Here is a 23,731-nt window from a genome sequence, read left to right as displayed (position 1 = left end):
CAGAAAGTAAAGTGTAAGAAGAAAGATTCAGATCGTCGAGGGGGAAATTTGTTGATTAGCTTAGAACTTTCTCAAGATTACAATTCAAAGTATTTTTAAATTATTAAGACAATATATATTTATCGACACTCTATTGCAGCTAACAACAATCTTTTCTTCTAATACAAGAGAATAGAAAAGCACACAAATTTGGTATCTTTGTTATTCTAGAACGCATTAGAGATAAATATTCGTGCAGGTCTTAGCCATTTCAGAATTAATAAATAAGATGTTGCGTTCAATTAAAAAGAGTGAAGGTATACTGGAAGTCTCGAAAAGTATAAAATTGATTAGAAATTGATGTTAACTATTCGATATGCTTCATTGAACGAAACCTATTTTTCCTGGCCTATTTCTGTGAGATCAAAGCAAAAGTTATTTAAGGTGTTCATGTAGAAAGAGTCATCCTGTATATTTATTGTGTATAGAACCGACTTATTGCCATGTGCAAGCACCTGAGTATTCACATTATAAAGGAATATCGCGAGTGGGAGGTCTGGTTGAGTAATGTGTGGTTTCCAGTAAATTTACTCTGGACCGTGCGTGCATGCTAAGAAAGAATCAGTCAGAGTTTATTAGTGAAGCAGTTAAGTGATGATGGAACTTAAGATGGCTTTGAAAAAAAGAATTAATACTTTCATCACTCTTGTTTATCTGCTACAAATGTTACATCCCAATACATGTACCATGTAAGTCACATTTCTATTATAAATCTATCGTGTACATAAATTTTTGAAATTCACTGAAACATGCTTAATTCAGATCTCATGGTACCTCAGGCTTTTTAAGCCGTGTTCTAAATATTTAAAAATGAGTGAAAAACCAATTTATCCGTATTAATTTGATTAATTAAGTATCAATAAAAATACTAAAGGCACTACAAACTTACTTTTCACTATTATTTCTCCGCTATGTTCGTGAGATATAAATTGTAATACATTGCATAAATGTAATTGCTTCTTTGGAGGCAATTACCGTTATTCTAATAGAATATGTGCTTTATAAAACGCGCGAAGCCACGAAAATAGCAGATAAACCACTGTGGCATACACTTTGCCTTTAGTTGTGAAAATTTTAAGTATTTAATAATATTAGCAGCAATTGCAACAGTAGTAATAAAATGATCTCTATTTTATGGTGCATGTTAAACTGTTCTTTTAATATCGAAGTTTCCAACAAGCAATGCAATTTCAATGCAGTACAAAATTCCCACTTACTTCCAAACATAAAGGGTTCCATGCTTAACTGATAAGCAAATGTTACACCACTTGAGTAAATGTTAGCATTGAATTTTAAGTTCTACATTATTTAAAAATTCAGATCTGTAATTATTACACCGAAATTTTTATTATCGTTCATTATTATGCCACGATACCTAGTGTTTTAAAATTATTAGAGAATTATAGATATAAAGAAAGGGAATTTTGGATTGCACATAAGTTGAGAAATTGCTTTGTGTAATATCACAATGGAATTAATTGCTATTCCATTCAGTAAGTTCAATTGTAATTTTTGTGCTCAATATTAGATTTGTTGAATAATGAATATTTTAAGCACCGGTAAACTTGAAAATGTTATCTCCTTTGAAATATGAGATATACATACTATGAAGAAGGAAAAAAGAATTCAGTCCTTTAGCACGAGATGCGGCGCTATAAAGCACGATGTACATAAATATTGATAACTTATATAAACAGCTGAATGTTTGACGCTGTAAATTAATGCGTCCATGGAGGTAGATAAGATTATGATCTTGGAATTTGTGTTCCCTTCTTAAAGTTATGAGAGTGTATTGTTTCAGTTCAAAAATTCACACTTTGTATCCTCTAGAATAAAAGAATCCTTCAAATTTATCTATATTCTGCCTTACGAAATAAGCATTTTGGCACAGCCGTCATATTTTCACAACCTCTTTGCAGTCGGTTGTAATTACAGATATTTTTAAAAATTATGTTAAAAATATTAATTCCCCGTAAGTATTATTCTTCATACATTTTATAGTTTACATTCAGACCTACAATGCAGATCATAATTCTTACGTTTAAATGGAATGTTGAATTTACTATTGGCAATAGAACGGGCCTATATTTAATACATCTTTATACGAGTATGTTTTATTACCAAAGAATTATGAAACTTTTAAATAAATTCTTTCGCAAGTATCTTAATTCTCAATTGTAAAAAAGTTGCTTTGGTAATGTAAAGAGTCACATGCATTGCATTATGTCATCTGCATCAATACAAAGCAACAATGGACTATTCTTATTACATGGTCACGTCTGGAATTTTAATTCAGAAGCCTTGTTTCAAAGTGACCTTATCTTCATGTTTGCATACCGTATTTTCGACTTTTGTGCATTGATTTCCTTTTATTATTACATACGCATTTGCAAAATTTGTAATATTTCAGCATTGAAAGTTTTAAAACAATTTATTTCTAACATCTTAAGAGTACTCTTTCCCCGAACATCTAAGACTGTCCATATTTATATTTTTGTAGATTGGGAAGTTGTCCGATGTTAAGTAGCAGCAGTTCTATGACGCAAACTGAGCTCTTGCAAGAGTTAACGAATGATTGTCGTTATGATAAAATGGCTAGACCTTTGGGAGAAATGAATACCACGGATCCAGTTAAAGTGTACACCAGAGCTTACATTTACACCATTAAATCGAATATGGTGAAAACACTGGTAACTTGCGCTATATTAAATTACTTTCTTACGATAGTGAATTACTTTTTACACGATACATAAAAATTCTACTCTATAAATATGTCGGAAAATATCTTTGCAGCAATTTGACGTGCACATGATGTTGCAATTTAGATACTTGGACACCAGATTGGAATTTATAGAGATCGCTCCCCATTTAAACCAAATATACGGTGGAAAATCTGCACACGATTTAATCTGGACACCCACTGTATATGTTACCAATGAACGTAGCTCAGCTATAATGGGAAATAGTGTTAAAGATCTACTCATTTCTATAGATCCATCAGGCATGATCGTACTTAACACCAGGTTCGTAATTGCAACAATTATATAATAAAATATTTCCGAGGTTCTATCAAAATTAAAGGACTTTTAGCTTAAATACCAAGTGGGAATAATTGTAGAATGTTAATGCCTCGTCTATTATGCAGAAATGATGTAGCCAGGTACTTTAGTCACATTCAAATGATAATGTATGCGGTACACATCATGTGCGGTGCTTTTCTTCGCCGTATCTTTAGTTCTAAGTAGTTTCGGTAAAAGAAATAGTTTATGGTGCTTGCTCAGAATAAAACTGTTGCTGACAAAAATAATTTAAGTCGAAATTTAAGTCCGTTAACGTTGGAAATAATCAAGGTTATTAAGTTCAGGCCTGGCTCGTCCTTACGCGCAAAATTACACAGCCGCCTAGGGTATAAAGTTGAGAAGGGGCGTAAAATGATCTTTTCATTCGAAATTTTAAATGAAATTCTACAAGTCATACTATAAATATTTTAAGCTATGAATAAAAATTCAGAGTAAGGTGTACAAATAATCAAATAAATGTATTATAAACGGCTCAAGCCGGGCCTAATTAAGTTACACGGTTCGCTCCGTGTGGCAATATAATAAGAATCCCATTCGTACTTGTGTTATAGGATGCAAGCTACCCTTAACTGTGGGCTTCGTTTGGAAAAGTTTCCATTTGATGTGCAGGAATGTCCACTTATTTTTGAAAGCTGTAGGATGTCATTGTTGTTGTACTACTACAATGCCAGCTATTTCATTCTACTGTGCTCCTTGGAATGAATGGAATTTTTACCTACAGGGACTCACAATGTGCACGACATGGTGCTGCAGTGGGACCAGGAGCCAATCATACTTGCAGATGAATTGCATTTAACCGAATACAAGCTTATTGACAAGTGGGTCAATACGTCAGAAATATTCTACACAACATCGGAACAACATTTCGGACATTTTGGCACGTACTTTATTGTATGTAAGAAATAATACGGCAAAACTGATTTGACCGATTACTTTTTTCATTTACAGCTGGGAACTTCAGCGCGATTAGTATAACGTTCAAACTAGCACGTGAAATGGGATTCTTTATGATGGACTATTATATACCGTCTATACTAATAGTAGTTATCTCTTGGGTATCTTTCTGGTTACACGCGGACGCAAGCCCCCCGCGTATAGTTTTAGGTATCATAGAATGTATCTAAGAAACGTTATTGCTATAGAAAGATTAAGCAAAGTTTATGTTTCTAGGAACAAACACCATTTTAACATTCATGACCCTTGCATCGAAAGTGGAGAATTCCTTGCCAAAGGTTTCTTATATAAAAGCCAGTGAGATTTGGTTCTTAGGTTGCACGATATTTTTATTCGCGGCAATGGTTGAATTTGCTTTCGTTAACACGATCTACCGACGGAAGTATGATGTATTATTAATTTGGAAATGTACTATATCGTTTCTATTACCCTGAAAGCTGTGATTGTTCATCCTGTATGTACATTTATATAGGAAGAACGTGCCTTTAAAGAAAGTGAACAGTAAATACATACTGAAGTCCACACTGACGCCGAAATTGGCACGGAAACAATTCCAAAAGAACGCTACAGGTTTGGAACGATCGCGTTCTTGGTCGTCGCTTGATAACGCAAATAGTAGCGAGCAAGATTATACGAACCAGAATTATCTCACTGTACACGTGAGTTGAAGCTTAAAATATAGCGTTTGTCGGTAGAAAAATGATTAGAGATGTCTGGTGGAATTAATTTACAGTAATTGAATGTTTTTCTATTGTAGAGCTTTCCGAGTACTCTCAATATTCCTTCTGTGAAAATTGATGAAGACAGAGACCAAGAATGCTCGGTGGCAAGCATCACAACCATTAATAGTACTCCACCACCGAAACCCTTTTCACGAAGAGCGACCCTCGCACAGTTACATAATTTTACAACGATGACGCCGCAGGAAATCGCTCAATGGATAGATAAACGTAGCAGAATTGTATTTCCTATTGCTTTCGTCATATTCAACATTCTTTACTGGTCTTTCATTTGGATATAAGAATCTCGTAGCAACGCTAAATACATTTTAACAGTTAAGTAATATATTTTTTTTTAAAACGTTGAAATGTAATTTACTAGAAAATTAAAAAAAAAACCTGCGCTCGTACAGTTGCAAAGTACAATGGCATTTTTTTTAAATACACCTCGTACATTTCAGCAGAATAATCGAGTCGAAGTACTAAAGTACTTGACTGCCATGAGTAGTGTTTGTAGTACAGAGTAGCCTTGCCAACGCATTGATACCTGCAGAACTAGGTACTCATAGCATAGTTCCTAAAACCGCAGCAAAATCTTTGGTGAAGTAGTGATGCTTATTTAACAGACTTGTATGCATTAGAAAGCGTATGTTTTGTGTTCGTTGCATATATTTCATTATGGACCAATTCTGGAGTACGTAGCTTTGGGGACCAGATATATATAGTATGTTACTCTACTGATAGTTAATACTCTAGGGGGTGATGTACAGGCGAAAATAAGACGAAAATCAAGAATCACGAAATTGTGGTAGAGGCTTTGTTTTCGAGAAAATTGACTTTGAATTTTAGTTATATAAACATGCACTGTAGCGGCCTCAGGGGCACGTGTATTTAGCTGAAATTCAAAGTCAATTTTCTTGAAAACGAAGCCTTTCAAGAAATTTTGTCACTCTTGATTCTCGCCTGTATAATTAATCCCCCCTAGAGTATTGACTATCAGGAGAGCCCTGATCAGTCACCCTGTATATTATGACAAAACCATCGAAATACAGGCAGTCAATGTGTTAAAAGTATCTAAGTATTCATGCCTGGAAATTATTAATCATTATTAGTTTAAAACAGCGCTCATTATTTGTTTATAAACTTTTCTTTTCGTATCACCGCGCTTGGCCAAAATGCGTGACGGCCTTAACTTGCTCCAATGATAAGTTAAATACTATTCTCAGAGTTACTATTCTTAAACACAGAGTGCGCAGCAGACCTGTTGATGGTTTTATATATTATAGAACAGAATGTTTACAACAGTAATGGAATCAAGTGAATCGAGCTTAGAATAATGTAGACAGTATTCGTAAAATCGCATCTATTCTAACGTTTTGAGTAACGTGTGTCACATGTGTTCCATATTATTCTATACGCAATGCACTATATACAAGATTTAAGCTGAAACGGTGATCTGAAAGTGCAATTGCATTGTACGATGACGGTTGGAATGTATATATGCTGTCAGTCCAGGTCTTTTATCCACATGTTACTACATTTTACGATATGGCTGCAGCATTAAATAAGAAGCTATCAAAACCGTGCAATGCATAGAAACAGAGAAATCATATGAATATGTATCTTCATTGCTGAACAGTTTCATTGTAAAATACCTACATATGGGCACAGAATTGTCAAATCTTACACAAATATGGCGTTTGTTGTCAGCTGTTCAGTTGGTAAACGTCAACAGTATTTGAAGTGACGCAACTGAAATAATAGTGAATGAACGTAAGAAAATGTTGTGCGATGTCATTTATCCAGTAGTGCACGCTACATATTATGAAACTGAGGACGAATGTAAGAATACTTTCTAAGTGGATAGCCGAGGTTGTAGCTGCTTAGGCGTAAATACAGAAACTGGAAACATGGATGTAATGAAAAAAGAGCTGCTTGTGCCAGCAAAATATATGAAAGTAACGGACGGTAGGATCTGCTTAACTGCTCAGAAAAACTGGTTAACTAGTTTGCTTACTGTAGGTCCAACTTCATTCGTCAATCATGAACGATTAAGCGAGGATGAAATCGCAGCGCGGCCTATGCTCGAAGAGTTAGGTTCAGATTGGATAAGAGTATACGTTAAAGTATGTTTCTTTTCATTTGCTTAGAAAGAATTAGATATGTCTTGTATGTAATATTGTACAGAGTATTCTAAGTTTATTGATTCTAGCATTCGCGTTATGTTTAGTATTACAAAATGTGTTTTTCTATGACAATTACATGGTTTTGCAAATGATGAAGTATTAACGAATAAGAAAAGTCTTAAGAAAAAATTTTGTGCAATGTATTGGAACAGTGGCATACTCAGGATTTAATCTTGGGGGAGTTGAATGGATAAAAATATTTATAACGCAAATTCGATAAAATTCATTTGGTGATTATAAAAATTTATTTATAGAATAAAATCGAATTTTCTTTTCTTTTTACAAAGCTCTTGAATTACTTCAGACCTTTTTCCTTCTTTGGGGGGTGCCAGGGCTCCTTGGTCCCCCCTCTGGGTGTGCCACTGTCGTGGAAACATTTTAAGATATATAATATCCATCTATAATAAACAGAGATGGGCAAAAAGTTATTTTAACCCTTTGTTGACACACCTCTTTTTTCGATCAACTTTGACCTACCTGGGTGGCTCACACCTAGAACAATTTTTGAACGACTGCCATTCTTATCTGAAGAATCCAATCGTTATGAAAAAAATTATGGGTCAATTTTAAGGTCTGTAGAATGTATTCTAATAGTTTTTTGATTGAAATTTCATCACAGTTTTTGTAAAAAAAATTTAGATTACCATGAGTCGAGAAAACGCGAAGAAAATTTTAACTTTTACAAATTCCAATACTAGAAGCTAAAAATCTACAGAGTTATTGTTCAGATATAATATTTTGAGAGAAAAAATAGTTTGTAAGTCGGCTTTGGAAGAAAGGTATTTATTTTACATAAATAAGGTACAGAGCATCAAAATCAGCTTATGGGTGGCTTACACCCAGAGTGTCAACGAAGGGTTAAATAAAAATTTGTGTACAAAATTTTTATTTAAAGTAATTTTTTGCCGTCTCTGATAATAAATCACTTTGTTTACAACTCTTGGTGGAAAACATCTTGTTGCAATTCTAATAACATAAATACCCTAAATCACAAAATTAGATGAAATATAATTCATAATTACTATATAATTTTATACATACTGTATGTACGGCAATAAATGTAATAAAATGTGGTTGCTACGACTTTGTAAACTATCATTATTAACTGAAAAGTAATGACAATTCTTGCAAGAAATTTTGAACATATCGAATTCAGTTACACAAATTTCATAATTATTTTTTTATATTTTCAACTGCTTTCAGATCTATGAGAAACAGAATAAGTTTGCAGTTCCGCTTCCAAGAGGAAGACACACAACAAATGGAAGTAGTCAAGCCGATTTGACATTCTCACAATTAGTGCATTATGTTGTGGAAACTAACTACCGAAATTTATGGAAAGAGTGTTATAAAAAATATTACAGTACGTATGTTTTTCAGTAACCATGGATAATATAATATTATCCATTAATCCGCTGACATGTAAAGCAGATTGATCTTTTTATACATATTAAAGGTGTGCGAGAATTGGAAAATGTCGAGAACCCGAGGTTGGGACGGGTCGGATCGCGTCGGGTTCCGAGAATGTCCGGAAGTCTCGAGAGAGTCGGGATTCCTGAGAGAGTCGAGACTCCCGAACCCCTCGGGAACCCGAGAAAAATTCTCGTCCCGACCGGACCCGACATTTTCGGGTTCTCGCACACCTCTAATATGTATATTTAAACAACAGATCCATGGAATTGCGTGGAACACAAAGACCAATGCAATATAACTGCTAATGTAAGCGACACGTCAATTACGCAGGAAGTATTACAGAAAATGTATGGTTGTACTTTGGTGCAAATTCAAAACGGAATAGTTACGTGTGTGTCGCCTGGCGTGTCGATGGAAGTACATTGTAATCTCCTTCCAATACTTTTCGCTGTTGAAACCACATCTGCTTTTATAATGTTCTACGAAAAAACCGCAGAATACTCTCTTCGCGAGTAAGTATATCCTGCGCTATATTTAAGTTAAGTTACAACGTGTTACTGATTGTGTCATTTCCGTCGTAACAATTTATTGTCATTGAAGGTGCGTAATGTACAGTCCTGCTGCTTTAAGTATGACTCATGGAAAGCCGTTATTTTTAATATATCAACTATTACAATTATGTCGAGACCTGCACGATCGAGGCTTAGTAATAGGCGAAGTTACCCTTAGCGATATATTACTTATGGATAACTTTACTATTCAGGTTGATTTTTAACTGTCTTCTTGTACGATGTCTTACTAATTCAGTTTTCCATTGAAAATTTAACAACTTTCCCAGACTTTATTAATAGGTATTGCCGAAACTGAGCGATAATATATATATCAAGCCTGAGAATGAGCTGCACAAGGTTTCTACCATTCAAGAAGCGAAGACAAGTAAGAATTTCACTGGTTACAAAAAAGCTTTCGATACAACGCCGTCGATTACTATATTGCCAGAGAATTCCGAATTCGGGATGAATGAGAGTATCGAGAGATTGTGCGAAATGTGGGTCTACAACTGTATCAGCAATTATGACTACTTAACTGCGCTGAATAATATGGCTGGTAGAAGATACGGAGATCCAAGTTGCCATCATGTCATGCCTTGGGTCACAGACTTCACATCGAGATGTGGTGGCAATTGGAGGGATTTAACGAAATCCAAATTTCGGTTAAATAAGGGTGACAGGCAACTGGATTTAACGTTCGACTCGCAATCCATAGAAGTATGTATTCAAATGTATTCGCGAATTGAATTTTGTGAAAAGGACCATGTACCAAAACCATGTAACACTTTCAGGTAGGACACCATGTGTCGGATGTACTATCAGAAATTACATATTACGTCTACCTCTCGCGTCGTTACAATAAATCTGTTCTCTGCAAACATGTACGACCTAAATGGGTTCCAGGAGAGTATCCTGCTTCTATACAAAGGATGCACGACTGGAGTCCGGACGAGTGTATACCGCAATTCTTTTCAGACCCTAATGTTTTTAAGGTAATATGAAAGTAGGAAATTAAATTAAATTTATGCAAAATATATGCATAAATTTAATCTATTTACAGTCTATTCACGAAGATTTGCCCGATTTGGAGGTTCCTGCATGGGCAACATCTCCGGAAGATTTTATTGAAAAACATAGGGAAGCTTTAGAAAGCTTTTACGTATCAGAAAGATTACATCATTGGATAGATTTAACTTTTGGTTACAAGTATGTACATATTATCTGAGCTGACTGCTATATTTATCAATAATAAATGTACTAGTACCTAGTTTTCCCATTTCTAGATTATCTGGTTCAGCAGCCGTGAAATCGAAGAACGTTTGCTTACAACTGGTTGATAATCATACTAGTTTAACCCATTCCGGCGTGGTTCAACTTTTCACGCAGCCACATCCGCAAAAAATTATTCCTTCACCTTATTGGTGTAAAATTCCGCCCCGGTTGCGTTCATCTTTCTTAATCAGTAAATACAGTATGTTTGCTATATAACGTTCTTAGTTATTTTAAAGAATTAATGTTCGATCTCCTGCTAGCTACACAATATTCATTACAGGAAATGATCAATCCGGAAATAGAGCCAGCGATGACGAAGGTCACAGTTCTGGGTTCGAAGAGGAGGAACTACCAGTGTCAGTTCTAAATACATCTAGAGCGTCGCCTTTGGTTTTAAGCCGATTGTTAAGTCGATCTCGAGGTTCTCTGCTCTCTACTGAAGACACTGCCAAGCAAGACAAAGCCACGAGCCAAACCGTAACTCTCCCGAAAGATTACAATCCCGTTGCAGGTATCGTGCAAGTGGAAACGATACATATGTTTATGAATAAAGTGAGCTCGCAGATTTATAAGCCGGAGATTGAACTGCACGAGTCATCTACAAATTACAAGCAAATCGTGGCCGGTGGGCGTATCAAAGAACAGCAAATACTTGGCTGTTTAATCGTGGAGATATTCTTGTCTAGCAAATTTCGGGCAACGTCAAATGTTGAGAAAGTTTCATTTGCAAAGAGACTTGCCACGTGCCTGAACACGTTGAAAATGTCAGCTGATAGTTTACCAAAATGCGTAAGAAATGCGGTAGCTTTATTACTGCAGGTCAATATCATTCCAAAAAGTTACAACATCGATAATATAGAAGTAAGTGATGCTTCGAGCAAACATTTTATAAGGTATTTAATGTGATCACCTAGGAATATAAGAATTAGATAGTTTTTAATGAACAACATCACTTCGATAAATGACATTTTGGCATTCATTTATTAAAGATGCCTAAATGTCTAATATCTAAAAAGTTTAACCACATCTAATAAGCAGCATGGTGGCTTATGTTTTTCAAGTTTAGATTCTCTGACAATTTTCTTCTCTCCTTTCCCTCCTCTGTTTTGTAGAAATTCACACTAATTTCTTTTCCCTAGCCATTAGTCTCTCAAATACTCTTTAATTTTCTTCCTTCTTCCTTTTTTTCTTATCTCTATAATCGTCCATGTGTTTTAGAGCACTTATATGTTGTAAAACTGACGGAAATCTCCTAAAAATAACAGATGCATGAAAAAAATAATTTTCAATATTTTCTCCTATACAATTTCTTATATTGTTATAAAAGTATATTTAATCAATTGTCAATTTTTAGGTAACTGACACACCTTTTCGTTATCCAACTATTACACATATGGGTCTGCCGCCTCCATCTGCTCATCAGTTCCTTCAGCCCATACTTTCCGGAAACTTATTCCCATTCTCGAAATATTATAAGTATTTATTCAATATCGTGGAAATGTTACAAAATTATAATAGTTTAGTACGTGAGTTAAATTTTATAATGAAGTCTGAGGATGACAAAGATTTTATGCTTAAAACAAAAACGATATTCCTTTGTAAAATTAGTGAATGTAAAGTTAAAGCAATTGCTAGAGAATTGGAGCATCTGTTGTTCCACACTGGGGTTGCGAGAGAAGTCAGTTTAGAATTGATAGTGCCACATATACAGCAAATAATGGAAGAGTCCTACAGTGCTGTTTTAGCTGCTTGGTATTTATTCGACCCTATTGCTAAGTAAGTTAAAATTTATAAATCGTATAAAGGTAGGCTCCCACTCGTCTCGGCGCAACTTCTTTTCGAACTCACATCTAGGCTCGCGTCGCCTCGGTATTTCCGTAGTTGAAGTTATCTGAGCTTGCCTCGGCTCATGCATTTGGTCAGTTGCTCAGAGAACCTCTACCTGTGCAGCCGTCAATTCAGTAGGCTCACACTACGCCTTGCCTCGGCTCGCCTCGCTTCTCTTCCTTAAAATATTCTCGTGGAAGAACCCGCGGCGAGTCCTCGGAGTCGCGCCAAGGCGGGACGAGGCGAGGCGCAGTGTGACTTAAATTGTTAAAATACATAAGAAAAGCATAGAAAGAATAAAATGAGCCGAGGCATAGTGAGAGCCTATCTTAAACCAGTGATGAGCACTACCACTGCTCCAGTCACCGACCTGCGGCCCGCGATTATTGTAATTGTAAATCTATATCAGAAATAACAAATTCGCCCCATAAATTAAAATTCTTTGATTAGTATACTTAAATATTTACTATTGTGGCTAACGTAGAGTATTAGATTTCCACTGTTGACCCACTACTGCCTAAAGGTTGCTCATCGCTGGTATGAACCTTCTTGCATACATCAAATCGTTCGAATTAATTTCAAACCCACTTTCTTAAGTATTACACGTTCGTAATGTTTTTAGAGCACTTGGTCCCAAAGGTACCGCAGAAACATTCCTCTCGTCCATTATGAAGTTATATGAGAATGGCTCATTTATGGACAGCTCGTTGCATGCGGATATGCTACCTTCAGGATTAGTTGCAAAATTTAGAACCACTCGCTTATATCATAGAAACTTCTTGCTGAAGCTCATGGTAAGATTGGGTCTGCGGCGATTTTTGGAGAATTTTATAACACCTCTCGTAGAAGCAGTTGGTGGATGTAGAGATTATATTCAAGGTTCGTCAACTTACACCCATAAGGCTGGCAATCTTAAGTAAGGAAACGTTATATGAAATATTTTGAAAAGTCAAACAAATTCGATGACAAGTGGGAGAATAATATAATGTTCATGAATGAATGTTTACGATGATTTCTTTCTCTATTTTGTTTTACAGGAGCTGCGATCTGAATGACATTTGCAACGAAGGAGAAGGAATTTTGTCTCCTTTAGATGAGGACTCCTCCGCAGATTCTGAACATAATATTTGCCTGTCGCCTGGACCTGCAACCAATGATTATACGTACAACGCGAATCCTGCCAACAATGATATCGAAGGTGACGAATGTCAATTATCTACATCAATTCTTTAATGCAACATTCTGAAAAGATGTTAAAAGTCCTTCCTTTCAGAAGTATTCACAATAGAAACGGAGGACAGTTCTTGGATCTCATTAAATTCCAGTATGCAGCGTGATATTGATTTACATATAAATCTAAATTTGAATCTTAACGATGATCTGACCGAAGAAGGAAATAAAGTTTCGCCCCTTAGATCTGTTAAATCGCCGACCATTTCCATACCGAAGACAAACTCTCTAAATAAATTGCTAATCGAATTTAGTAACATTGGTTGTAACGTAGGAAGTAAAACTTCTAACGATGAATTCTCATATAGTAATACTTACGGTGGAATTAGCCATTCCGCTAATATGTTTGATGAGATCTGTACCGTGGGAATGGAGGAACAAAATTTCATGACATCGCAGACGGATGACACTAGATCCGACACCGTGATACACGAGGATGTACATGTTGATCACATTTATCAGAAATCTATATCCAATGAGTGCACAACTTCAGAAATGAGTGCGGGGTCCATTATTTGGCTGTCTCATCGACTTGGTCCTGTACTCACCGCTCGATATTTATCTCGGAATTTATTAAGAATGCTCACGCTGTGCTACACTGGAAAGGAAAATTTAACAGTAATCGACGATACTACGTTATCTATGCAAGGTATTACTTGGAACAAGAAAGTCTTGATCGGTGATCGTAATGCTGTAAAAGTTTTGGATTGCCTCGCAGCCATTGCAGGTGAATTTATTTATATGAAAAAGCATTTCCATCGGCGGATTAATAAACAATTAATACAAATTAAATATTTTCGCAGGGCTATACGGCGAACAGATTATAGTGCTGCAGTACTTTGCGCACATGGTTGAACTTCTGGCGCTTTGTAAAAGGAAATTGACACAGAATTTGGAAGGAGGACTTATCTCGTGCTTAACTTTATTAAATCATATTACGCCGTACCTTAATGATGCGACGTTAATGGATGTACTTCATGTACAGTTATTTTATATAGATTTCTCTGATATTCAGAAATATATATTGTGTTGACAAGGTAAATTTTAATTGCAGGAACCAGTTGTGAAAGCAATACTATATCCTACTGTTCGTATATTATCGTCCACAAGATTTACTTTTCCTAATGGGCTGGTTGCACGTACCGTCATGGCTGAGAAATACTTGGAGACCATATTCATGTTTAGCTTACGATTGGGAAGCGTTGTTGTAAAAAATCACCTGGCTGTACTCATCCAACGACTTTTCTTGGCATTTGATAAATCATTTAATCAAGCCGTTGCAGGCAACTTCAAAAGTGAAATTAATCAGAAAGTAATGAGCGACCATTTTCTCAGGTGAATTTATAACATCAATATTTCTATGTATATTACGCGCAATGTATATAAATATATATTGTATGCACAGGGTAAAGGTGTTGAATGAAGATAACAGAGATACTAGAGCGCTTCAGTCAAATTTTGATAAGGATGTTGCCGAGTCCTATTCTCCACCAGTCACAGAAAATATGGATGTGTCCGACCCGCAAAAGAATAAAGTAAACAAATATTGGCATTAATAAGCACGAAATTATTACGCACTGTACGAGAAGTTTGTGAGCGAGCTTGCAATTTATTTCCAGGCATTTGAAGAGCTGAAAGCCGTGTTTACGATAGAATTCGCTCATAAAACATACGTGCTTCTCAACAAATGTATCGACAGCGAGACGTTAGAACAAATACTTAAACATTTCGAGCACGTGCGTGATTTGTGTCACAAATATGAGCAAGAGACAAAAGTAACTCCATCAGATATTGGTACGTTACATTTATGTACGAAGATAATTATTTAAAATAAAGTCACTCTGTTTACCACTTTTGTTTTCCCTCTTACAGAAGGTAACAAGTACTGCGCCTCCTGTAACTATAATGCAACGGAGAGCACAGAAGAAACTCACAAAGATGCATATAGCTTTGGAAATATATCAGTGGTGGGAAATCGATTCGCAATACAAAAGAACGATATTAGAGAATATATACCATCGGAAAATATTATGTCTAATCGCGAAGCCAGCTGTTCTTCGTGCACCGGCAGGCAATTGCGAGGGAATTGGTTAGCATACTGGGAACACGAAATTGGGAGATCAGACAAAGATACAGCGTTTAATATAAAGCAAATAAAGCTTCAAACGTTTAGTGGTCATACTAATAGTATTAGATGCCTATATGTATTAGATAATGAGAACAGTTTCGTAAGTGGAGGAAGAGATAAAACTGTGAAATTATGGAGTTTGAGAAGTCAGGTAATTACTCAATGTGTACTTTCATTATTCTATAATATATACATATATAGATATAGTGCCGTCTAAGGCCCGCTGCACACATCCGATTTTTTAACGTACGGCGATGGTACGGCACATCGCCACACGTTAAAAAATCAGATGTGTGCAACGGGCCTTAACATAGAGGCGAAAGAGGCAACCGCCTCAGGGCCCCGGAGCTCGCCTCAGAGCCCCCGAAAACGATAAGGCGGCATTGATATACATGGTGTCGAATACGGTTGGTGCGAAATTTCTACAGTATCATGGGCAGTTGCCCCCCCCCCCCCCGCCCCCCAGAAAAGTCTCCGGACGCCCCTGTACATCATATTTGAGCAGATGCTGTTTTTGAAAATGTTTTATTACGAAGTTATAAGAGGTCAATGCCTCGCCACTTGACACCGTATATATTAAAAATTTGTTAATGTTAAAAGCTGGAGTATACCATAAATTATTCTGTAAACTATACTTGAATAATTCTTTTAATAGGGGGATGGAAACACTGTTTCATCTTGTCAATATACTTATACTGGGCACAAAAAGTCTATTCTTGCCCTTACATTCCTAGAATCATTAAGATATGTAGTTACCTGCGATGGTACAGTTCATTGTTGGGATCCTTTCATGGGGTCCCTTCTTGGATGTCCAGAAAGCTCTCGTCCAGTCCCTGTGAATACATTAATAGCAAGTCCATCTCCGTGTACAACTTTACTTGCAGGAACAACGGACATTACTCTTAGAGTTATTGATTGTAGAACATTTCAGTACGTGAATGAAATGAAGGTATATTAATATACATGTATCATTAAATACCGTTAGGTATGATTTTGATAAATATTCTTTGAATTAAAAATGATTACTATTCCTTTAGGTGTCGGTGAATCCAACAGGCTTGATTAGATGCATTGCAGTAGCACCAAGCGGTTACTGGGTTGCTCTAGGCCAAGCATCAGGGTTTTTAACGATCTTGGATATTCGAACTGGTTTTATAATTGCATCCTGGAAGGGACACGAATGTGAAGTATGTTATTTTTAAAAAAATTCTACCATGTCACCGAAGTGATTTACTGACTCTCATTTCTATTTTAGATATTACAATTGGAGGCAATAAATGAAACAACTATAGTTAGTTCTTCACTAGATGAGACTATCGCTGTATGGAGTGTATTGGATGGGAAACTTAAATTTCATATGAAGTGAGAAACAATTTTAATGTCACTAATTTATATTTCGTAACATCTCGTAAGAATTTTTAGCCATTCACAATAATGTGATAAAGAGGATTGTAATTAAAATCTCATGGGAATTATAAACTCTTTCCTCAGCTTAAAATTCCTTTTGATAAGATTCTGTTAAATAAAATACGATTCTCTTGTATCACTAAATTCAGCATTAAGATAAAATTTTATTAGTGTTTATGAACAAGAACTCTATTTGAAATAAAATTAAGTAAACAGAAAAAAATTAAGGATCAATATTTTGGATGGATCAGATCGAGATTGATTAACAGTTTTCTGAATAGAATTATATTTTCCTCGTATAATTCGTGGCTAAAAGCTCATATGGATAAAGGCCGTCGCGCATTTTGGCGAATCAAAGAAATTAAAAAATCAGCGGCCGTAGCCGTGATGGAAAACACCGGTTCTCGTTAGATCACCGAAATTAAGCATCACGGGGCGGTGTACTGGGGAAAGATGGGAAGACCACCTTTCTCCCGTTGCGCTGCTGCTGCTGCTGGGACCCGAAGGAGAGAGGAGGGAAAAAATGAGACTTAGAGTTTGTTGGGCAATACAAACAAAAATAAGCTTAAAACACCATCCTGCTTAAAACACAGGGAAACAATAAAACATAACATGAAATTATAGGTCGTCGCCCACTAGGCCGAAGCGCGGCGAAGCGAATTCACGCATCACTCATATGACAGAATAGCGCCGAGGAACATTTCACTTTAGTCGCCGCGCTTCGGTCATCAATTATTTATAAACTTTTCTCTCCCTATCGCGCGTTTTGCCAAAATGCGCGACGGCCTTAATTCTAACTTATAAAATACATGTAAAAGCAGGTTTATTCATAAACTTTACATTAATTACTTTGAATCTTTAGGGGATCCACCGAACCAGTTCACTGCATGTCCCTTTACGAGCAAGAGCTTGTCATAGGTACAACAGCAAACCGTGTAGGAGTTTACACGCCCATAGAAACAACAGCTTCGTTCTCGTCGTCGAAACTGAAATCTGACACTTTTAAAGGACTTCTTACTACAATGGCCGTTCTCCCACTAAATCGATTATTATTACTAGGTGCAGATAATGGCGGTATAACATTAATTTGTTGAATACCACACACAAATATGTAAATAAATATAGGTGACGAGTTTTACAATTTTATTTGCAAATATAAATTCCCGTATGCTCATTATTTTAAGAGAAGGTATGTACCATTTATATGCATACGATAATAAATCCGTCTCCAACTGCATCGAACGTTTTCGAACTATCTGGAGATAAATCCTTCCTACACATAGGTAATATCTGTTCTCGTTCTAATTACTTTTAGGACAAGGTCAGGAGGCATTTTATGAACACCAATATCTGCTAGTATCTCTTTTCCTATAATGTCGTCGTCGCTATTCAGAGCCTCGAGTAGTAGCATTACTGAACCCAGCAAGATATTCAATAAAATACACGCTTCTTTAATCCTGAAATATAATTTAAATAATCAAATAGTAAAATAAACAGACGAATACTTCAAATATTTATATAATCGTCATTTCTCACTCACAGCGGGAAAAATGATTCTGGTTTACTGATATATAAGCCAAATAATGGGAATAAATTTCTAACAACGTCATATTGTAATTGTTCGGCTCCACCTGTGTTAAAGTGGTTTACTAGGACAACTTCTTCTAAAAGGAACTGTAAAACAGAAATATTTCGTACATTATGCATCTCATGCAATGAATATGTTGTTATTTTCAATTTAATATCTGACTTGATCGAAATGTGCCGCTAAATTTTTCCAGGCCTGATGAAATAGCGGTGAAGCGAGTGTGTTATATAGAAGGTTGAGTTGTGTCGCTAATTCTTGAAACATAGAGTAACCACTCGGAGTGACTGACAAAGATACTACTTCTTTAGCAGACTGCATCGCAAACCACCTGTAAAAGGCAAGTTTTTATTTAACTCTATATTTGCTGTACACATAATTACACTTTTATAGTTTCTCCAGCTCTTTAGCTGTTTTATAAATTGATGAGAAACAGTAGGACAGCTATTGCAAAATTAGCAAATTCCACGATCTGATTAATAATAATAGTTTGTTAGACATTTCGCGTAGAACATTATTGTTACGCGATTTCTGCTACATTTCGTTTTGAATGTTCTTACTTGTCTGTCCTGTAAGGCCTGCTCCTTGCCTTCACATCTAAAGCTACGGAATCGCTTATTTCATTTATTAATTCCTTTTCTAGTCTCCTTAAAAGAGCAACAGCTTCGTCGAACACAGAACCTTCTACTTCGCCTACGTTGTTGGTCATGTCGCTTCCTTTTAGCGTAGCAGTTTCAACTGCTTCGAATTGTTTTTTGAAAAAATACAGTTGCAGGAAATGCTGCGAATAAAGCATTAAACAACGATCGATATATAATCCAGCGGATTAAATCTACGTATAAGAATCTACAGTCTTCCTCGGATTATTGAAATGCTTTTTTCCCCGGATTATCGGGAAAGACCTACCCACCCCACAGTTTTGCTTCCTCGCTGCGAGCGAGGGCCTGCGGTCCCGGGTTTTGATAAATGTTCATGAAAGTATTACCAATCGATTTTTTAAGGTTTCTCGATGAAAATGAGTTCAAACGCGAAGCAATTCGGTTCCTCCTTAACCACGCTCCGTCCGAGGGACCCACCTCAGGTCTCAACTCTCGAAAATCAGACTATACCTACTTCCTCTGCCCCGGTATATCGAGAATTTCCCGGTCCCAAATCTTTCTCGATAATCCGGGGAAGACTGTATTTGCTTTTAAAATACTTACTACTGTTACGCCCCATTCTTCCAGAACAGTTGCGACGTAATGTAACGTATTCAGAATACACGGCATTAGAGACGTTAAAGGATTTTCGTAATTTTCATGTAACAATTGAAGCAGTCTTATCCTCCAATCGTCAATTAGCTCTAACTGCAACTCCAGGAATTGTAACCTTCATAAATTATACGTTCTTAAAGTTATTGAAAAATTTACATAAGGAGTAACCGGTCTAAAATATTTCCCGTGCGACAGTAATACGTTAGAAGGGTTTATTATAAATCTTTACCTGTGCCCTGGTTGAGGTAGATGCTTGTACCTATCAGAGATCGTTGTAAGAAGGGTGAGAAACGCGTCTGCACACTCGGTTACTTTTATATCGTCAGAATCAGAACTCGATAACTTCTCCCAAGCGGTATTAGAACTCAAAATGGCATCCATCTTTTCAGTAGCATCTAATATTCGAACAAATTAATAGCAACGACAATTATACATATAATATCTTGATAAGAAATATTCAAACATTTTTCCTTACACTTCTTTTCCATATTAATCCACTTCACAAAAATATGTGCTTGCGTAAGAATAAAAACAGTGGCTGGTTGTGTCGCAGGATAAAACAACGTTTCCCTCAATTCTCTTTCAAAACCCAGAGCTTCGTCTACCAAATGGGCAAATAAAGCATCGTCGTACTGCACTACTGATAATTCAGAATGCAGTTTTTCAACCGCTAATTGCACCAGAGCTCGCATAAATTCTACCTGTTAAAACGAAATACGTTGTGTATAACTTTATCAGTATTTTCGAGGGTAATACTGAATTCTAATTAATTTTATAATACCTTCATATTCACATGATTGAAACCTATCGAATTAGCGACTGGTTGAACATTCTTTTGTACCCATTGAACATGATCTTTGATCCATGTTAATATCTGCGTAAAAAACCACTCTGGCTTATCTTGCCGATTCGTTAACTTAGCGCCTATGAAGTGATATATAAATCTTTGCCTGAGTGGCCGCACCATCAATGAAATTGGTAAACACACAGGCGTGAAATCTGTTAGTAGCGCCGACGTTACCACTGGTTTTGTAGATTCTTCTCTGCGCATATTTTATTAAAGGTAAAACATATCTTCGTGGAAACCTCTTAATAATAAAAATTAACACTAGATCTACCAAGGGGGGTCAAAATGACTTGTTTGGCATCTCTTCTAATCGTTACTCATTTCCAGTACATTTTGTTTTCTAAAATTTTGTATGACTTTTTCTAAAATATGTAAATAATTAATTCTGTAAAATAGTGTTGATCTTCGTTTGTTTTTTCTTTAAAATTAATATGTAGTATACCTACGTACAGTGGCTCACAGCCATAATCATACACTCTTTAACATCGCATAACATTTTTAAAATTGGTCCAAACGACTTGAGTTTTTTTGAGAAGCTAGAAGGATTAGTTTGTTAAGTGACATGTTCCATCGTTTTGAAAAAAACATGGAATTGGCCGGAGTAGCAAAAAAAAAATAGTAAAGGTGGGTTTTTCAACTTTTTTTTGTGAGCCAGTAACGAAAATTCAAAAAACCTGTTTGTAGATTTAAGTAAGTTATATATGTGCCTAAAATTTCATGAAAATCGGTTAACATTGCTCTGAGCTATAAACGCTTAAAAATCGCAGAATCGCTGATTTCGGGAATTTCCGCGATTCTCGGAATCACGTCACTTAGCACACTAATCCTTCTAGCTTCTAAAAAAACTCAAGTCGTTTGGATTAATTTTAAAAAAGTTATGCGATTTTAAAGTGTGTACGATTATGACTGTGAGCCACTGTATACCGAGATGGGTCATTTTGACCCCTCACGGAACGCAGGTAAATTTTTAGTTTCTGAAGTTTCTCGTATTATTTTCGTATAGTTCAAATACATTTTTAGAAAACTAAGTATATTTTCATACATATATGTTGTACAAAAAGTGCGATAAGATACATATATTATGTTTACTCAATTTTTTTATATATTTTTTTTATGTTATTATATTATTAATATTGTTATTATTATTATACAGTTTATATTCAATTTTCGCTCATAAAATAGGAAAATATATAAAAAAAAAAAAATAAAATGCAATGTTTTTTCTTAAATGACTTGTTAATTTAAAACACCAGTCATTTTGACCCCTCTGGTAGGTACACGTCAATCGTTGGTTGTTTTAGTGTTAACTCTGACGTAATACAGAATAACTACTTAAGTAGACAAAAGGATACGGTAATTGTAAATGCAATAAGTATTCTGTAATTATTTTAAATTTAGTCAATGTTTCCGATGTAAAGGTATTCACAGAGTTTGTGTTACTACCACAAAAGGGCCACTTCAGTGCCTTTAGTATGTCGTTATATTCCCTGAAAACGATAGAAATTCTCAGCTCTTATTTTACGCCACATATCGAATTATGTAGATCTGAAAGTACGAGTGAGGCAAGAACCTACTTGGACAATTTATCCTTTATGAGGCTGTGCCAAAAGTGTAGTGTTTCTTTTACGTAATTCACGAGGTGGTGACAAGTGGACGATTGTAATTGATAACTAATATCTGTAAGATTTGTGTATAATGAAATAGTCGCTTCGTCGTCACCAGCTGCTAAAGACGCTTGCACTTCGGCGCTAAAACATATCCTTCTAAGTTTTAAAACATCTCCGAGATACGCATCGCCGAATCAAAGTTTACCTAATCTTCTCGACGTATTTTATCAAATTCAGGTATGCCAAAGATTTGTCCAAGTAACTTATAACGTTAATAACTTTTTGCATCTCCAGGCTTTTATCATTTCCAAGAATTGCTTTTTGTATGTCATCTCTGAATTCTATCGAAGATTCTTCTAACTGTTGGAATTCGATGCTTATTCTTTCTACATTTTCTATCACCACCTTCACTTTCGATGGAGCTTCGCTCGATGCCATCGACAACTAAAAGTTTGAAGAATGTTGTATTAATAAACAGTGTGTATATAAAAACCTACCTGAATTTAAATAATACAAAGCTGTATCGATCTGTACCGATTTTTCGATTTCATTCTTCTGTATAGTCAGACATTGGTGAAAGTCATATATTTTTTCAAGTCCTTTTAAATCCGAACCTAATTCAGCATTAAATTTCTGAATGATTTTTTTCTTCGTGTCTATCATGGTGTTGTATTGTACTACATACACTTGTGCGATGTGTCAGAACTTAAATGTAATATATTTAAGGTTATAGTACTTTACAATAATTAATTACTACTATTACTCTGCTAAAAAGTATTGCAATAATTCCATTACTAATGCAAATTCAGAGCTCGGAATGTATTTACTACACTCGCGCGAGTTTTGTTGTAGGTGAGTGGCACGCGCACGATGGGTGCGCACTGCGCACAGAATTAGTGCACCTTCAATTATTCGATGGCACCGATCTTGAGGGGCGGTTATGTATTTTTTGATTCTTATTTATTATAACAATTTCTGCATTTACGCCGTAAGGGCAAGGAATGCAGTCATTCGAGTTCAGAAAATTAGGATCTTTGTTTATAGTATAATGTCATGGACATTTTTATCGAAACAATCATTTTTATCTTTAGCTTTCATGTTTTCTCTAGGTCCATGCCCTTTTTGAGGTTATGTTCTGGATTTCAACTTCAAGTCTTGTGTTTGTAAGATTCTTGCGCTTTATGAAGTATTTGCAATGTCAAAGAATTTGCGAGTTGCGAGATTTCGATTTGGGGCGTTCTGTAAATGATAAATTTATTCGTAATAACTGTAAATACATATTTAACTCTTCTATTGAAGTCGAATAGCTTTCCAGGAATTCAAGTTATGAATTTGTGTTCGAATTTTTCAGTTTTTAGTGCATTTTTTTATCAATAACATTTTTCGGTTTTATGAAACATCCTCTATGTAAAGTATCTATTTATGTACATTTCACTTACAATTCGTACAACAAAGTGAGCCTAATGTTAATTACCGTTTCAATGTACACTTATTAAATTACGTGAATACTGATACAAATTATGAATACTTTAATTAATGCATTACGCGTTCTTAACACGCGTCTGCTCTAATTAACGAAGCACAAAAGAAAGTTTACAAAAAAACATGGAGGGTAGGAGAATGTACAGTGTGC

General features: G+C 35.7%; 3 protein-coding genes across 7 annotated transcripts; 2 read left to right on the top strand and 1 right to left on the bottom strand.

Moving 5' to 3' along the window:
• Positions 1-8: 8 nt before the first annotated feature.
• On the top strand, positions 9-5,375 carry LOC143370315 (pH-sensitive chloride channel 2). Of its 2 annotated transcripts, XM_076815281.1 has the most exons (10): positions 9-728; positions 2,540-2,729; positions 2,833-3,062; positions 3,671-3,753; positions 3,841-3,996; positions 4,068-4,223; positions 4,290-4,455; positions 4,546-4,732; positions 4,831-5,127; positions 5,257-5,375. In XM_076815281.1, exons 1-9 carry the CDS (start codon positions 634-636, stop codon positions 5,092-5,094), a joined length of 1,527 nt encoding a protein of 508 aa, XP_076671396.1. In that variant the 5' UTR covers positions 9-633; the 3' UTR covers positions 5,095-5,127; positions 5,257-5,375. The 2 variants fall into 2 exon arrangements, with proteins under 2 accessions (XP_076671396.1, XP_076671395.1); XM_076815280.1 differs by lacking the exon at positions 5,257-5,375 and having other exon boundaries at positions 4,831-5,212.
• Positions 5,376-6,075: 700 nt separating this feature from the next.
• Wdr81 (WD repeat domain 81) lies at positions 6,076-18,043 on the top strand. 3 transcript variants are annotated; one of them, XM_076815276.1, is made up of 22 exons: positions 6,076-6,918; positions 8,182-8,341; positions 8,648-8,903; positions 8,992-9,154; positions 9,243-9,659; positions 9,734-9,934; positions 10,003-10,148; positions 10,226-10,404; positions 10,495-11,075; positions 11,569-11,990; positions 12,664-12,957; positions 13,079-13,239; positions 13,315-13,998; positions 14,075-14,250; positions 14,326-14,606; positions 14,677-14,806; positions 14,891-15,065; positions 15,144-15,550; positions 16,055-16,348; positions 16,437-16,586; positions 16,655-16,761; positions 17,669-18,043. In XM_076815276.1, the coding sequence occupies exons 1-22, from the start codon at positions 6,703-6,705 to the stop codon at positions 17,898-17,900; spliced, it is 5,832 nt and encodes a 1,943-aa protein (XP_076671391.1). In that variant the 5' UTR covers positions 6,076-6,702; the 3' UTR covers positions 17,901-18,043. The 3 variants fall into 3 exon arrangements, with proteins under 3 accessions (XP_076671391.1, XP_076671390.1, XP_076671389.1); XM_076815275.1 differs by having other exon boundaries at positions 10,226-10,413; positions 13,318-13,998; XM_076815274.1 differs by having other exon boundaries at positions 10,226-10,413.
• Positions 17,927-22,950, bottom strand: Rint1 (RAD50 interactor 1). Of its 2 annotated transcripts, XM_076815278.1 has the most exons (12): positions 22,633-22,949; positions 22,304-22,542; positions 22,066-22,239; positions 21,844-21,978; positions 20,426-20,687; positions 20,120-20,345; positions 19,874-20,039; positions 19,594-19,759; positions 18,952-19,172; positions 18,557-18,722; positions 18,347-18,480; positions 17,927-18,263 (listed from the first exon to the last, which is right to left on the bottom strand). In XM_076815278.1, exons 1-12 carry the CDS (start codon positions 22,759-22,761, stop codon positions 18,080-18,082), a joined length of 2,202 nt encoding a protein of 733 aa, XP_076671393.1. In that variant the 5' UTR covers positions 22,762-22,949; the 3' UTR covers positions 17,927-18,079. The 2 variants fall into 2 exon arrangements, with proteins under 2 accessions (XP_076671393.1, XP_076671394.1); XM_076815279.1 differs by lacking the exon at positions 21,844-21,978 and having other exon boundaries at positions 22,633-22,950.
• Positions 22,951-23,731: the final 781 nt, after the last annotated feature.

The sequence above is a fragment of the Andrena cerasifolii genome, chromosome 6 (assembly GCF_050908995.1).
Source record: "Andrena cerasifolii isolate SP2316 chromosome 6, iyAndCera1_principal, whole genome shotgun sequence".
Taxonomy (NCBI): Eukaryota; Metazoa; Arthropoda; class Insecta; order Hymenoptera; family Andrenidae; genus Andrena; species Andrena cerasifolii.
This window is presented reverse-complemented; position numbering and strand designations above follow the sequence as displayed.

Excerpts from the sequence above, each read along its gene's own strand:
- Wdr81 (XM_076815274.1), top strand. The coding sequence starts at position 6,703 with ATGGATGTAATGAAAAAAGAGCTGCTTGTGCCAGCAAAATATATGAAA. Across the intron at positions 13,999-14,074 it reads TTGCCTCGCAGCCATTGCAG|GGCTATACGGCGAACAGATT; the intron begins GTGAATTTATTT and ends ATATTTTCGCAG. Across the intron at positions 14,607-14,676 it reads ATGAGCGACCATTTTCTCAG|GGTAAAGGTGTTGAATGAAG; the intron begins GTGAATTTATAA and ends TTGTATGCACAG.
- LOC143370315 (XM_076815281.1), top strand. The coding sequence starts at position 634 with ATGATGGAACTTAAGATGGCTTTGAAAAAAAGAATTAATACTTTCATC. Across the intron at positions 2,730-2,832 it reads CGAATATGGTGAAAACACTG|CAATTTGACGTGCACATGAT; the intron begins GTAACTTGCGCT and ends ATATCTTTGCAG. Across the intron at positions 4,224-4,289 it reads CCCCCCGCGTATAGTTTTAG|GAACAAACACCATTTTAACA; the intron begins GTATCATAGAAT and ends TTATGTTTCTAG.
- Rint1 (XM_076815278.1), bottom strand. The coding sequence starts at position 22,761 with ATGATAGACACGAAGAAAAAAATCATTCAGAAATTTAATGCTGAATTA. Across the intron at positions 22,543-22,632 it reads AGAATGAAATCGAAAAATCG|TTGTCGATGGCATCGAGCGA; the intron begins GTACAGATCGAT and ends TCAAACTTTTAG. Across the intron at positions 18,723-18,951 it reads AGGCCTTACAGGACAGACAA|GTGGTTTGCGATGCAGTCTG; the intron begins GTAAGAACATTC and ends TGCCTTTTACAG.